General features: G+C 40.2%; 1 protein-coding gene across 1 annotated transcript in view; it reads left to right on the top strand.

The window, feature by feature from the left end:
• Positions 1–2,023: 2,023 nt before the first annotated feature.
• BCAP29 (B-cell receptor-associated protein 29) overlaps positions 2,024–16,765 on the top strand; it is a 95,534-nt gene continuing 80,792 nt past the window's right edge. Inside the window, exons 1-2 of the mRNA XM_006859351.1 lie at positions 2,024–2,115; positions 5,481–5,581. Of these exons, the coding sequence (XP_006859413.1) occupies positions 2,024–2,115; positions 5,481–5,581 (193 nt within the window). The remainder of the gene's footprint in view (positions 2,116–5,480; positions 5,582–16,765) is intronic.

Genomic DNA, 16,765 nt, shown 5'->3' on the forward strand with positions numbered 1-16,765 from the left:
TTATATGTGTAATCAAATACATTTGTGATAAACTGAAGAAAGTCTCTTTTAATGTTTTTATAATCTTGTAATTTCTTTATTTCAATATGTAATGTTCTCAAAATAGTTTCCAGGAGCTATTTGATTAGTTCCTTCCTGATATTGTCAATAGTAACAATATTGACTTAATAATTTGAATGTGTACCCCAAATTTTAAGGAGCTCTGGTAGCGTAGTTACGAATCGGGCTGCAAACCGCAAGGTCAGCAGTTCGAAACTACCAGCTGTTCCGCGGGAGAAAGATGAGGCTTTCTGCTCCCGTAAAGATTTACAGCCTTGGAAACCCTGTACAGGGTCGCTATGTGTACGGCACACAACAACAACAACAACAAAGGTTTACAGCCTTGGAAACCCTGTACAGGGTCGCTATTAGTTGAACAGAGACTCCACGGCACATAACAACAACAACCCCAAAGTTTAAGACCTGGAAGATGGGAATTCAAAACACCCTCCAGTGCCTTAGTCTTCTTTTCTGGTCCCCAAAACTCTCCCTTAAAGTTTTACGAGGCTCTGTTTTAGTGTTGGAGCTCTGGTGTGGTACTGTAGGATAATGCACTGGACAGCACGGTCAGTTTGAACGGCAAGGTTGACAAGATTGGCAGTTCAAACTCAACCAGCCCCTCCTCGGAAACCCTATACAGAGTCGGAACAAACCCGACAGCACTTAACAAAGTTCATGGACCTATTCGCAGTCAATGTGCAAGAACAAAAACTGTCAGCCTTGTAAAAATACCGAATCAACTACATTCCCGAAACAAAATGCTGCACCACCACGCAACCTGCCCCTTCTAGTTATATATAGCGTCTTTTGGAACAGTACCATTTCTACCTGAAGAGAGGGAAGATGGCACAAGGAAGAGGAAAGGCGGAGTCCTGGTGACGCTGTCTAGGTTACGCATTGACCATAAGGTCGATTTGAACCGCAAGATAGAGGTTCAAGCTCACTAGTCGTTCCTCTAAAACCCTATACGGGGTCGCTGTGGTCGAAACCAACTCCACGGCACTTAACAACAACATCCAACCCTTGGAGTCCTAGAGTGCGGTGTAGGATAAGCATTGGATGACTAACTACAAAGTCAGTGGTTCATACCCACCCTCCGCTCCTCGCAAACCCTATAGAGGATGGCTATGAGTCAGAATCGGAACCGACTCAACAGCCCTTACAATATCGAACCCTTGGGCCCCTGAGCCGTTCCTCCACCGACCAAACCTACACAGCCTTCAAGTCGATTCTGACCCTCACTCAGAAAACATCGGCTAACCCCACCCAAACCGTAGTTTATTAGAAAATTAATAACCACTCTCTTAAAGAGGTTGCGCTAGGATGGAAAAGTCTGAGTCATCCTCCGACTCCACCACCAATTACAAAACAATTACTGCGGGAGAACAGGGTCGCGCCGCCGGCGACCACAGTCGGGACTGGCGGAGGCGGGGAAGGGGCAGTCCGCGGCGCGAGGCGGCCCTGCCCCTCCCCCGCCTCGCGCCGCGGCGTCTGACGTTCCGCGCGTCGGCCTCGGCGGAGCAGCGCGGGCAGCGGGGCCGGCTCGGAACGGGGTAAGGCTGGGCGAGACACCGGGCGGCGGGCCCACGAGGCGGCAGAGAGCCGGCCTGGTTCCGCCGGCTGACGGGTAGCGTCCCTCTCCTGCGCCAGTGAACTACCAACAGTTGGTCCTGCCGCAACGCCGAAGCCGAAGGCCCTGGGGGCGGAAGGGTCCCTAGACGCCGGGCGTTAGGCGTTAGGCTGCGGCCGCCGCGGAGCTCCTGGCAGGTTCACACCGCTGGTGGGATGGGTGAAGAGAGGCCTCGGGGCCCACCCTAACCCTTCCCTGCCCGCCGGGGTTGACGCCAGGCGCCTCTTGGGTGGGGACGGTGGGGCATGGTGAGTCCCCAGGACAAAAACTGCATTCCGAGTACCTTTAACCCACTTTCCTTGTAAAGCAGCACAGTAAACAACTGTTTCTTTCTTCAGGTGTGAAGAGAAAAAAATGACACTCCAGTGGGTGGCAGTTGCAACCTTTCTTTATGCTGAAATAGGACTCATTTTAATCTTCTGTCTCCCTTTTATTCCTCCTCAGAGGTAGGAAAGCTTCAACTCCTTAAAAATAGTTTGATTCGCTCCTTTAGACTGCTAGTGTGATAAGGAAAAAGTTTTCTCAAGATTGAAAAATGTTTTGACAGCTGATTGTATAAAAGGTGCTCTTAAAAAATAATTAGCAAAGAAATTAGGTAATATATAATGGCAATATTAAAACTCAATTTAGATCAAAATTTTTATTATATAAGCAAGTGATTAACTTTTTTCTCCTTCTTTTGGTCCTGTTGATTGAAGATTTAACAAAGCAGTGGTTATACGTTTAACACCTAGTTTAACACCTATCTGGTCACTCTTGTTTTATTGCCCTAAATAAAACTGAACTACATATAATGGATAAATTATGATTATAGTACAGCATGGTTATAAAAAATGTTACACTGGGGACAGAGAACTGACAGCTTAGAAACTTAATGATTATTAGTTTGGGTGTCGTGTAATGAAGAAATATTTTCATTAATGTTTAATAATACTTTTACTATTTTTTATCCCACACAGAATTAATGAATGTGTATGAGAAATATCAGAATCATGAATTACTGTTAGTTCCTTGCTAAAGGATATTTGCCTCTATTACCCCTGGAGTAATCCATTTATTTATTAGTTCAATTTTAAATCCAAAAGCTTAATAGGCTGAATGGTGAAATATACACGTAATAAAAATGTTGCAAGACATTTGTACATTTTCACAGCATAAAGGAAAGTCTTTCATAAATGAGATCCTCAAGATAACCTCCTAAAGTTATCTTTAGGAAAGTTTTACTTTAGCTTAAAGTCCAGATAATCTTTCATAACTCTTGACTTGATTCTTAAACTAACCTAGATTTCTGTTCATTTCTGTCCTCATCTGTCAACTATACCATCACTTTTTCCCTCATCTTCTGAAGGAAGATATTGAATCATAATGAGGATAGGTCTTTAGAGATTATTTTATCCAGCCTACTCATTTTAGAAATCACATTACTGAAACTCAGAGAAGGGTACTACCCTGAATAAAGTCACCTGACTGGTCAGTGACAGATTCCAGACAAGAATCTAGGATTCCTGCTTCTCACTAATTGTATTTAAAGTCCTTTAAGACATTTGGTTTTACGTATTGTTTGTTTTATTTATTTGCTTTACTAGTTATTTGTTAATATTTGTAACAATAGAACTTGACATTCAAGAGAAAGAAAGTTGTAATTTATGAACATTTGAATTATAAATAAGGGTTAAGAGTTTACAAAACATCTTTGGTTGATTGGTCTTTTCTCCATCAAAAATCAAACCCAGTTTGATTCCACTCATAGGGACCCATTATGGGGTTTTTGAGACTGTAAATCTTCACAGGAGCAGAGAACCTCATCTTTCTCTCACAGACCAGGTAGTGGGTTTGAACTGCCAACCTCATTGTTAGCAGACTAACACATAACCCACAGCACCACGTGGGTTCCTTTTTCTCCATCAAAGGGACCCAAAAATGATGGCTGAGACTTTTTTTCCTGCAAAAATAAAATATTTTTACCTATTCTGATCAAGTAACTATTTGTGATCAAGTAACTATTTGATAGATACGTATGAATTGTATATACCATGTATACCTTGTATACAAAATAAGAAAATTTATATTGTATACATTCATATTTAGAATATTTCCTTTTTACTTTTTATATGTGTTTCATCATTATTTGAGGGGGGAAAAATAGGTCTTAGTTTTCATTTGAACTTGACTCTATTCTTTTCTCATATAATCCAGTGATTAAAAGTAAAAGGCCTGGGTTTGTAACCCAACTAACAGGCTACTAACAGTGGCCTTGGGAAAGTTACCCTCTCTGCACCAGTTTCCCTATCTGCAAAATACTAGTATCTACCTCCTATGGTAGGAGTCCTGGTGTGGTGCTGTGGGTTAATGCGCCAGACTGCAAAACCATTTGAACTGCAAGGTCGGTGGTTCAAACTCACCAGCTGCTCCTCGGAAACCCTATACAGGGTCGCTATGGGTCAGAATCGACTCGATGGCACTTAACAACAACCTCCTATGTTAGTTGTGAGGCTTGAACATTCTAAAATATGAGAAGGAGCTTAGAACAATAATATAGTAAGGATGCAGTAATTATTAGCCCATCACTGAATTGATCTTACTATAAACTGTTGGTTATTCTTGTGAGGGAGTTTCTTTTGTGTTTCACTGGTCCTTGAAAAAATAAGTGAATTTTCACGTAGATCAAGGCGTTATACTTACATTCTATTTTTAAAGATAAAAGCTTATAGAATTTGAATAGCTTCCTGTACAGAATGCTCAGAATTGGAAGAATAGACACAAAAGGAACTGCATTGTCTGTATTAATCTCTCCCTACCAACTTCAAGATATCACTGAGAATTGATTTCAAAACATGATGTGCCATTGAATCAATTCCAACTCATAGCAACCCTATATAGGATTACCACCTCTGGTAGCGTAGTGGTTACGAATCGGGCTGCGAACCTTAAGGTCAGCGGTTCGAAACTACCAGCCGCTCTGCGGGAGAAAGATGAGGCTTTCTACTCCCGTAAAGATTTACACCCCTTGGAAACCCTGTACTGGGTCGCTATGGGTTGGAACCGACTCGATGGCACTTAACAACAACAACAACAACAAACCTTTACAAGTGCAGAAAGCCTCCTCTTTCTCCTGCTGAGTGGCTGGTAGATTCAAACTGCTGACCTTGTAGTTAGCAGCCTAACTCGTAACCAACTACACTACCAGAGCTCCTAATATAGAGCAGATAATTAGGCCTTCAACCCCTGAAATGTTGCTAGTAGTTATATCAGTAGTGGTGGTGGTGGTTATGTGCCATAGAGTCGGTGCCGACTCATAGCGACCCCGTACAGGGTTTCCGAGGCTGTAAATCTTTACGGGAGTAGAACGCCTCATCTTTCTCCCACGGAACCGCTGGTAGTTTCGAACTGCTGACCTTGCGGTTCGCAGCCCGATTCATAACCACTGCGCTACCAAAGATCCTTAGTTACATCAGTAGATCTTTGTTATTTTTTAGTTACCATTACTCTGATTAGGGAAACTATATAAAGTGGTAGCTTCTATCAACAATATTTTAATATAAATATATTTTTTTAAAGTATTAACTCTGTTTACTTTTAGAATTACTTCCCCCTAAGAATCTGTACGCTACCAGAGGATAACCACATTTATAATTAAATTTGGAAGACTTCTCATTTATTTCATGAGACATTTTTATGTAGAAATGTAAAAATTAAATTACTGAAACTCTATTCACTTGTTACACAACCAAAATGTTAATCCATTATTTGAAAAGTATTACAAAACCTTCATTTGTTTTTTTGACACCTGTTGTAATTGATTGCTTTACAGATGGCAGAAGATATTTTCATTTCATGTCTGGGGTAAAATTGCAACTTTATGGAACAAAGCTTTCCTTACTATTATTGTCCTTTTGATTGTTCTGTTTCTAGGTAAGTACTAGAGTCTTCCTTTAAATAAGTTAACTGTAGGTTTTCTTTATGAACTCATTGGTTTATATTAATAAAGTTGATACTGCTATTGATAGTTGACTTTTCATATATTGATAGTATTTAGAGGAGATACTGATATTGATCCACAGATGAGAACTTTACTGTCCTTTATGGACAAACACAAATTTAATCAGAGTACAGTGCTTCCTGCCTCTTTAGGTTAATACAGATAGTTTCTGAGTATCTTATGAAGGCTATAGAAACTTTCTCCTCAGTAAAAGCGTATATCCACATGCACGCAAAATGATGAAGTCAGTCACAGGACTTGGATACTCACCCACAGAGTACAGGTTGAGGACTGTTGGGCTCATGGATAAGTGCAGGAGATGTGCACTTCACCTTCAGAGTCTCAACTTTTCCTTTTCAAAATGGGGTAATATCTAATTCACTGTGTATTAAGGTTTAAATGCAGTACACCTTCTCCTCACTTACTAATATGGTTAGGTTCCAAAGACTGTGTTGCTATGCAAAACAAAGCAGCATTAGGCAAAAATGAAGGATGACCACATCAAGTCACAAAAGGGAGAATTAGAGCATAATTACATAATTGCCTAATGACATTATTACAAAACTACCAAGCTGCAAGAATAGGACACAGACAAATTGATACATAACCTTAATCATCATGTTGTTGTTGTTATGTGCCATGGAGTCGGTTCCAACTCATAGCAACCCTGTATAGGGTTTCCGAGGCTGTAAATCTTTACAGGAGCAGAAAGCCTCATTTTCTTCCACAGAACAGTGGTAGTTTCGAACTGCTGACCTAGCGATTCACAGCCCGATTTGCAAACACTATGCTACCAGAGCACCTTAATCATCATATCTAGTATTATATTACTCTTACCTCACACCTCAGCATTAGTTAATGCAAACGTGTGTCATGAATGCAAAATATAGTAGATTTTTGACTATTGTTGTAAATGCAAAATGTCAGGTAACCATAAGTACCGTGGAGTCAGTTCCAACTCATAGTGACCCTGCACAGGGTTTCCGAGGCTATAAATCTTTATGGAAGCAGAAAGCCTCATCTTTCTCCTTCAGAACAGCTGGTAGTTTCAAACTGCCAACCTCAAGGTAACCAGCCCAATTTGTAACCACTATGCTACCACAGCTCCTTGTCAGGTAATGAGATGGTCTGAAAGTGAGTAAAGCCAGTAATGTATTAAAATGCATGACCCAGTTCTCAGAGTTACTAGATATAATGTCAGTAGCCACAGTATTTTTTTTTTTTTAATAACTGAATTCAGAGAAATTAAATGAGTTTCTAAGACCATGCAGCTACTTTTTGACACCTCTGCTTTTGATGGACATTCCAGAGTATGCTTTCCCTCAGAAGTCCCTCACAGTTGTTATGTTGTGAGTTAAATAAGTTTTACAGGAGCCAATTTGAGAACATACTCACCTGGGACCATTACATTGGTTTATGGAAAAATTACTCTGTGTTCCAAACCACTAATCTCTGAAATGAAATCCTCTTTGTGAAACTGGGAATAACTGGTGCAAGAGGGTATGCGTATTGTGAAAGATAGGAATGGAATTACATTATGATATGTTCAGGTATTTGTGCATCTCATGGTACATTATTGTTAATGTAGCCATGTAAGAAGTCACAATAAAAGAGTAAAGAACAGTTAGCAAACAGGTCTCAACTTTGCCACCAGTTCATTCCATTTTTCTGAGTTTGGTTTATTCCTCTGTAAAATAAAGGGTGGTGGGGGTTGGTGTACTGTGGTGTGAATTCAGACTCATCTTGACCCTGCTAGGGCTTCTGAGGCTGTAAATCCTTACAGGAGCAGAAATCCTCATCTTTGTCACGCAGAACAACTGGTAGTTTCAAACTGCTGACTTTGAGGTTAGCAGCCCAACTCATAACCACTATGCTACCAGAGCTCCTTAAAATAAAGGGAAAGAAGAAAATAATTCTGAAGACTTCACTAGCTCTAGAATAGTGCTGTGATCTTGTAAGTTATCAGGAGTCTGCTGAAAGCTGTTGCATATCCATTTAAGGAAAAATTGCTGTAGTCAAGATTTTTTTGGTTACAGTAACAAACCAACTTGAGCTGGCTTAAGCCAAGGGAAAGGAGGACGCCAAATTCCAGAGAGGGACTAGAATAGAAACTGAAGTGTATTTTTTTCATGTCTCTTCATTTCTCTTTGTGTCTACTTTATTCTTTTTATCTTCGTAGACTCTGATACTCTATCCCCACCAGCTATGAAATGTTATAGCACCATTTACAAGGGCGAAATAACCTTCGCTGGACCCCAATTCCACATAACATTTATAAAATATATTACAGCAATAGCACAAAGGATAGGAAGTAAATTGAAGTATACTAATGCAGAGTTCTACCATTTTATGTTAAGTGACATAATAAAAGTAGACTATGATAAGTTATATAATATAATCAATAGAGCAACCACTAAAAAATAGACACTAGAGCTATGAACACCATGTTGTTAGGTGCCATCAAATTGGTTCCAACTCAGAGAAACCCTATGCACAACAGAAGGGATGCTGCTCAGTCCAGTGCCATCCTCAAAACTATGATGTTTGAGCTCAGAGTTGCTGCCACTGTGTCAAATATACCTCACTGAGGAGTTTCCTCTTTTTCAGTGATCTTCAACTTTACCAAACATGATGTCCTTCTCCAAGGCCTGGAGCCTCCCAACAACATGTCCAAAGTATGAGAGATGAAGTCTTGCCATCCTCATTTCTAACAACATTCTGGCTGTACTTCTTTCAAGACAGATTTGTTGATTCTTTGGGTAGTCCATGGTACTCAGAATTATTCATATGTATCAGTTCTTTTCCAGTCTTCCTTATTCTGTGTCCAACTTTCACATGCATATGAAATGATTGAAAATATCATGGCTTGGGACAGACACACCTTAGTCCACAAACTGACATTTTTACTCTTGAACACTTTAAAGAGAATAGGCTTTGTGCCACAGATTTGACTCATGTTGGATTTCTTGATTACTGCTTCCATGAGTGTTAATGGTGGATCCAAGCAAAATGAAGCCTTTGACAACTTCAATCTTTTCTCTCTTTATCATGATGTTATTTATTGGTCCAGTTGTGAGGATTTTTTGTTTTCTTTACCTTGCATACTAAAAACTGTAGTCTTTGATCTTCATCAGTAAATAATTCAAGTCCTCTTCACTTCCAACAAGCAAGGTTGTATAATCTGCAATTAGCAGGTTGTGACTAATTCTTTCTCCCATCCTGATGCCATGTTCTTCTTCAAATAATCCAGTTTCTCAGATTATTTGTTCAGCATACAGATTGAAAAAAGGAAAAAAGTAAACATAGGGACATTTTTAGAACATTTACTCAACAGTACAGAATATATGTTTTATATATAATATTTATTATATTCTGTTTATCAAGTTTACACTATGTTTTATTGCCCAGAGACAGTAAAACAAGTCTCACTAAATAGGAAGGATTGGAAACATCCGACTCCATTAAATAGAAATCAATGACAGGTATCTGGAAACCTTGTAAAAAACGGCATTGGAATTATCTGATCTGTTAACTTCACCAAGGGGAGAAAGAATCACCATATGCATCAGCCCAAGGCTGATTTCTGTGGAGCAAACATGCTTCCACCTTTCAATCTTTTTACCATTTCTTATATCAACCATTCTTTTCACTGTACTCTCTGCTTCTCTGCTGGGTACAATAATTTGTTGCAGTGGTTACACAGAACTCACAGGCATTATTCACTATTTTGGAGGTTTTTTAGGGTGGTTAAAGAGTCCTGGTGTGGCGCTGTGGGTTAATACGCTGGATTGCAAAGTCGGTTTGAATTGCAAGGTTGGCAGTTCAAGCTCACCAGCTACTCCTTGGAAACCCTATACAGGGGTTACTATGGGTCAGAATCTACTTGAAGGCATTTAGCAACAGAACATACAAGAACCCTGTGACTCATCCTGTACTAAATATAGATGCTAATGAACTGAAATCTAGTTTCCACTTGGTCTCCTATATCTGAGATCTCAATCAGACCTGAAAACACTAAAGGAGCAACTATCCGAACATTTCCAGTTACAGGCGCCATCTGTTTGCTGGTGGGGGTAGTGTATACCAACCAAGTCATATCCCATTTTTTAAATTTATTTTAAAATTTTTTTATTGTGCATTGTGTGACTATTTCCAGGCAAGACCATCAGCTTTACATTCAACAAATTCTACACTTTGTTTCATCCAAATGATTACAATCCACTTCCTATATCCTCCCTGTGCCTTCGCCTTTACATCCAATATTTCACTAATTAACAAAGGAAAATAATTTTTTTTTCTCTTTTTAACGTTTTATTGTGAATTGAGTTAAGGTTTACAGAGTAGATCAGTTTATATTCAATAAATCATACACTTTGTTTCGTCTCAGTGATTACAATCTTTTCACTGTAATATCACTCAACTTACCCACTTCCTCTTTGTGTTTACAGTCTCCGAAGCCCTACACAGGGATGCTATGAGACAGAACCGAGGATGTCACCAGGTTGGTTCCGACTCATAGCGACCCTGCATAAGGCCTCTGAGACTGCAGATCTTTACGGGAGCAGAAAGTCTCATGCCTCTCCCACAGAGCTACTAGTAGATTCGAACTACTGACCTTTTGGTCAAGAGCTCAGCTCTTAATCCACTGTGCTACCAGGGCTCCATATGTATGTTGTTGTTGCTAAGTGTTGTCGTATATAGTTTCTTTTGCTAAGTGCTATGTATATATATATATATATATATATATATATATATATATATATCAGGAGTCCTGGTGTTGTGCTGCAGGACAGTGTGGTAGACTACAAGGTCAGTTTGAGCCAATGCTTATCCTTCAGTGCCACATCAGTCTGTTGCTTATCCCACAGTGCCACACCAGGGCTAAAACATTTATATGGTGGTGATGGTTGTGTGCCATGGAGTCTGTTCTGACTCGTAGGAAACCCTATATAAGGTTTCCTAGACTATAAATCTTTACAGGAGGAGAAAACCTCCTTTTTCTACCTTGAAGCAGTTAGTAGATTCAAACTACTGACCTTAATGGTTAGCAGCCCAACATGTAACACATTCCACCACCAAAGTTCCTTAAAACAGAGAGAGAGAGAGAGAGAGAGAGAGTGTGTGTCCTGGCGTGGCGCTGTGGGTTAATGCGCCAAAGACAAAATATTTAATATACACATACAAAACAAAAAATATGTATTTAAGTGTCCAAAGGGCACATTCTGCAAGCCAACCTCCTGCCCACAGGCACATATCTCTTACTCAGTCCATGGGCCTAGAGCCCAAAGTTGCTCTGTCTCTCCTTGCCATTCCTCTGCCACTGTCTCAGTTATTGCCTGTTTCTTACGTAGGGATCACATGCTCCTCTCATGCTCTTCCTTCTTGAGTGTCCTAAGATCGTCTGTTCCTGAAATGAAATGTTAACTACACGCCACTTTTAGTTACACATCTTCTACAGCTACAATTGTAGTCAGAATCATGCTAACAATTATTCACAATTTAATCATAAAATCCTATCACCATCATCCCCTATCCCCTTTCACCAGATTCATCTGGAAAAGAGGAAATTTTTTTACCTTATCCCCCTCATTCTAAAACTAAGCACACTCATGAAAGCTTTCAAGCCAGTCACTTCAGCCTTTATAACTCCCCATTTTTAATACCCAGCATCTAAATTGCCTGTCTCGGTCAACTCACTGAGGAAACAAGCTTGTTCTGTGGTATGAAGAATCTTTTCATTCCAGTTGAAATTTTGAGCAACTGCATCTATAAACAAAAGTCTAGCTCATCAAATAGTAGCAATTTGCATTGCTCACAGTATCAAACATCCTTGTCTTCAAGTTAAGTCAACTTCAGAACTTCAGACCAGCTGGCTGCTTCACTCTCAGCCCTAGCTACCAGAGGCTAGGTCAACGCCCATAGCCTCGAGTTCACACATCACCCTAATTTGCAGACCAGCCAGCCCTTCTTCTCTCTCTCATCTGAAGGTCAAGTCAATGGATGTCAATGGAACATGGCCAAACTCAGCCCATATCTTCATTGTTGCATTTCCCCCACTTCCACTCACCAGTAGACCCAGGTAGTCACTAACGAGCTTACTAAACTGATAGCAGGTTCCCTTTAAGTTTCAGTCCTAGAAGGGATTTTTCGCTGATTGGCTGACTTTTTTGCTTTGATGCCCTGGTATCAAGGCAATTTCAATCAGCTTGCTTGAAATTCAAACAGCTCAACAGTCCGTTTTTCCCCCCTGAAATTGTTTCTTTCAATAAGAATCTTCTGTTCTCTCAACAGTTCTGGGTTGCTCTGCATGTCTTTTCAAGTGGGAATGTCCAAATTCAAAAGGTTCTGAGAGGGGCTCAGAATTCCACCTAAGGCCCCCATACTCCATGCTCTGCAAAGGATTAAGAAGCAGCCCATTTCACTGGGCAAATTCTAACTCCCATTTTAGCAAATCCAATCAGCTATAGGCTGAAGACGAGCTTACAGACTTTCAGTAATCATAATTCCCAATGCTCATTTCCATTATACGTTAATATTTATAGTAGTAGTCAGGGAAAACCAATATCCACAAGACAGACATAAACATTTTTTCCTTCCTTTACCCATTTAACTTATGTCTTGATCCATGTATCTACTCACAAAACACTGCTCTTCCAAGGTTGTATATAAATCACTATTTACCTCTATCCTATTTAGCCCAGGAATACCTCCCTAAGTCTTCCCATATCTTCATTATTCATCTGCCACCCTTCCTCTTGTGTGTTGCTCTCCACCTCCTTGTATATTGCCCATCCAGTCACCAGAGTTAGCATGTGTGTCTGTCCTATAAGCAGTGAATTACTCTTCCTCTCCCTACTGCCCTGGGAGAAAGATGAAAGGCTTTCTGCTCCTCTAGAGATTTTCAGCCTCAGAAACTCTAAATAGGGTTACTATGAGTCAGAACTGACTCCATGGCACACGACCACCACCCTCCTACCCCTGGTAACCATCAAAGAATGTTTCTTTTTGTATGGAAACCTTTTCTTAAGGATTTACAGTTCAGATGCCCTCCCTGTCACCTGAGCTAACTTGTGTCTACCCTCTAGTCAGTGAATTACTCTCTCATCCCTTCCACCCTGGATAACTCCATATATTTCATTTAGTTTGGAAACCTTTTCTTAACTTTTACAATTGTGTTCTCATAATATTTTGTGATTGACTAATTTCACTCAGAATAATGTCCTCCAGGTTTATTCATGCTATGAGGTGTTATACAGATTCATTGTTATTCTTCAAGGTTGCATAGTAGTCGACTGTGTGTATGTACCAAAGTTTGTTTTACCATTCCTCCATTGATGAGCACTTACGTTGCCTCCATATTTTTGCTGTTGTGCCATATATCTGCTCGTGCACTAGTGGCTAGTATTTCTTGTGGCTATATACCAAGTAGAGGGATGGTACGATTAAAAGGTATTTCTATTTCCAACTTTCTGAGGAAGCACCAATCCATTTCCAGAGTAGTTGAACTATTTTACAGTCCCACCAGCCAGTTAGGAGGGTCCCAGTCTCTCCACTCCCTCACCAGCATTTGTTGTTTACTGTTTTTTTGAACTTTGCTATTAATGCTGGTATGAGATGATATCTCCATTCAAACCCATCAGCTGCTCCTTGGAAACGCTATACAGAGTCACTATGAGTCAGAATCAATTGTTTTTAAGTGTCATCGAGTCGATTCAGACACATAGTGACCCTGTATAGGATTTCCGAGGAGCAGCTGTTGAGCTTAAAACACCGACCTTGCAGTTCAAACGACTTTGCAATCTTATGCATTAGCCCACAGAGCCACACCAGGACTCCCTGAATCAACTAGGTAGCACTTAACAACAACAACAGCAATGGCTAAAGATTGTGAACATTTCTTTATATGTTTGTTGACCTCCTGAATGTCTTTCTTGGTGAAGTGTCTGTTCATATACTATGCCCATTTTTTAATTGGGTTGTTTGTCTTTTTCTTATAGAGATGTTGTAGTTTTCTAAAGATTTTAGATAGTCCCTTGTCCGATACGTCATTGCAAAAAAATTTTCCCTGTCTGTAGGCTCTCTTTTTACTCTTTAGGTGAAATCTTTTGATGAACATATGTTTCTAATTTTTAGGAAATCCCAGCCATCTATTTTATCTTCTACTGTTTGTGTACTTTTTACAGTGTTTGATAGTGTATGTATGCCATGTATTAGAGATCCTAAGTTTGTCCCTATTTTTCCATTGCTGATCTGTCTAGTTCTAGGTTTTACATTTATGTCTTCAATCCATGGTGGATTAGTTTTTATATATGGTATGCAATGTGAGTCTCGTTTCATTCTTTTGCAAATCAATTTACAGTTTTACCAGCACCAGAGACTATATCTTCCCCATTTAATATGTTTTGGTCCTTTGTCAAGATTTACTTCTGGGTTCTCAGTTATGTTCCATTGATCTATGTATCTGTAATTGTCCGAGTACCAGGCTGTTTTGATCACTGTGGCTGTATAGTAAATTTTGAGATCAGGGAGTGAAAGGCCTCCAACTTTGTTCTTATTCTCAGGCAACGTTTTACTTACCTGAGGTCTCTTTCCTTTCCATATAAAGATCATGAACATTTTTTCCATCTCTTTAAAGAATGTTGTTGGAATGTGGATTGGGATTGCATTGTGTCTGTAGATTGCTTTGGGTAGTATTGACATTATCACAATGTTAAGTCTTCATATCCATGAGCATGGTATATTCTTCCATATTTGTCATTCTCTTTCCATTTCTTATAATAGTGTTTTGTAGTTTTCTTTGTTTAACTCTTGTTTCTCTGGCTAGATTTACTCCTAAGTATTTCATCCTTTGGGTAACTATTGTAAATGATACTGTTTTCCTAATTTCCTTTTCAGAGTTATCTTTATTAGTTTAGAGAAATCTAACAGATTTTTGTATATTGATCTGTACCCTACAACTTTGCTCAATCTTCCAATGAGTTCCTATAGTTTTCCTGCTCTGTCGTTGTGATTTTTCTATGTATACGATCATTTCATCTGCAAATAGATCTTCTTGGTCAGTTGTTGTTGTTAGGTGCCATCAAGTCGGTACTGACTCATAGGGACCTTATGCACAGCAGAACGAAACACTGTCTGATCCTGGGCCAACCTCACTATTATTGCCACGCTTGAGCCCATTGATGCTGCCACTTTGCCAATCCATCTCGCTGGGGGTCTTCCTCAATTTGAATGCCTTTAATTTCTCCTTTTTGCCTTATAGTTCTGGCTAAGACTTCCAACAGAATTGAATAGGACTGGTGATAAAGGGCATCCTGTCTGGTTGCTGTTCACAAAAGGGATGTTTCCAGTTTCTCTCCATAAGAGTGATGTTGGGTAAAGAAAGGAATAGCCAGAAATGTAATCATAGAAAGCTTGGAAGTCTGTCTTCTGCTTATAACTGATTGGAATACCTAAAATGGGGCTGTAACTTGCCCAATGAAGGAGGCTTCCTGCGAGCCTTTGCATGGCATAAGACCATAGGTGGAATCCTGAACCCCATGCAGAATCTTCTGAGGTGGGAAATCTCCACTTGAAAGGACAAGCAGACCAGCCTGGAGCAGCTAGAAGAACAGAAGATACTTCTTGAAAGAAAGACTGACAGGAAAAATAAAAAACAATAATGGTAGTCCAACTGACTGCTACAAACAAGAACAAGCAATTTGCTCACCTAGGAGATATCAAGGCAAGTGGTCGAGTCCCCTCAGGGCAAACCACTTTCCAAGACTAAGACTCAAGGGGAGTACACAAGCAGGCTTGCGGTCTGACTGGTGACCACTTTGGTCACTGATAAGGGGAAGTGAGGGAAAAACAACAATGAAGCTGTGAGCTAAGTACGACCACATTCAATAGATGCCCGTGAACCGGGTGGAGACCTGGTTGGCCCGCAGTATGGCAAGACCTGGGGACTCCTGGGCCCAGAGACAGTGACATGGCCACAGAGAACTAGAGTGGAGAGTGAAGCATCTAGCAGATAAGAAGTGAGGGGATTTGCACAAGAACACCCACACTTGCAGATACCATTTGACCTGGCTTCAATGGCTGGATGATCAGAATTCAACCAGAAGAAAGAAGAGGAACAAAAGAGTAATCTGATAAAATTTGATGAACTTGACCTACACCTCTGGATGTTGTAGCTCAAAAGAGGAAACAAATCTTTACAGCGAGGATCATTCTCACCCCCTCAATACACAGGGTAGACAGGGATGGGCAACTTGGACGTTGGCTACCCAAAATGGGGGGCTACAAAGGCAAGAATGGACTGGCTTACAATTTTTCAAGAGAGAGCCTAGATCCCAGAGACCATGCAGGAATCTAGAATCTCCACTGAGTAGGGTCAGATCTGTCTGGGCAGGGCTGATGAAAAGAGATGGGGATAGGACTCTTGTGGTACAATAGTGAATAATTGTTATCGGGACTGACTTTGAGGGTTGGAAATGTAAAGGTGGACATTTTGAAGCAAAAGGAGGAGAGTGATTGACTATGCAGTCCAGGAGCAAAGGTCCCTGGGACCATCAAGGGAGAAGTGCGGAGTGTGGGGCCCTACCCAGAGAAGCAGTGACACCAGAGATGGAGGCAGAGACAATGGAGATGGAGAGATGCAGTGGCTGGGAACTTTAGACCCAGAGAGGGAGAGGGGCTGTGTGTTGATGACTTGAGGGGGATATATACCCTTTGGTTGTCTGATGATGCATGGAGGGGATTATAATTATGGCAATGGAACAGTATACAATAGGATGAATGTAAAGTAATGTTCTCCCATGTAAACTATCACATAATTCACAATAAATACTTTAAAAGAAAAAAGAAAAGAAACACAGGAAGGAAGTCGAACAGGTGATGTTACATTGAAAGGATTGCAATCCACATGAAATGAATGTATGATTTGTTGAATGTAAAACTGGTGATCTGCTCATCAATTCACTCAATTCACAATAAAAGGCTTAAAAACAAACAAAAGAGTGATGTTGGCTGTTGGTTGAGAATATCTGCTGTTATTTACATTGACAGATTTCCTTTCAGTTCCTACTTTGTTGAGTGTTTTTGTCAAGAATGGATGTTGGATTTCTCAAATGCATTTT

This window comes from Chrysochloris asiatica, unplaced genomic scaffold, assembly GCF_000296735.1.
Source record: "Chrysochloris asiatica unplaced genomic scaffold, ChrAsi1.0 scaffold00032, whole genome shotgun sequence".
NCBI classification, from domain to species: Eukaryota; Metazoa; Chordata; class Mammalia; order Afrosoricida; family Chrysochloridae; genus Chrysochloris; species Chrysochloris asiatica.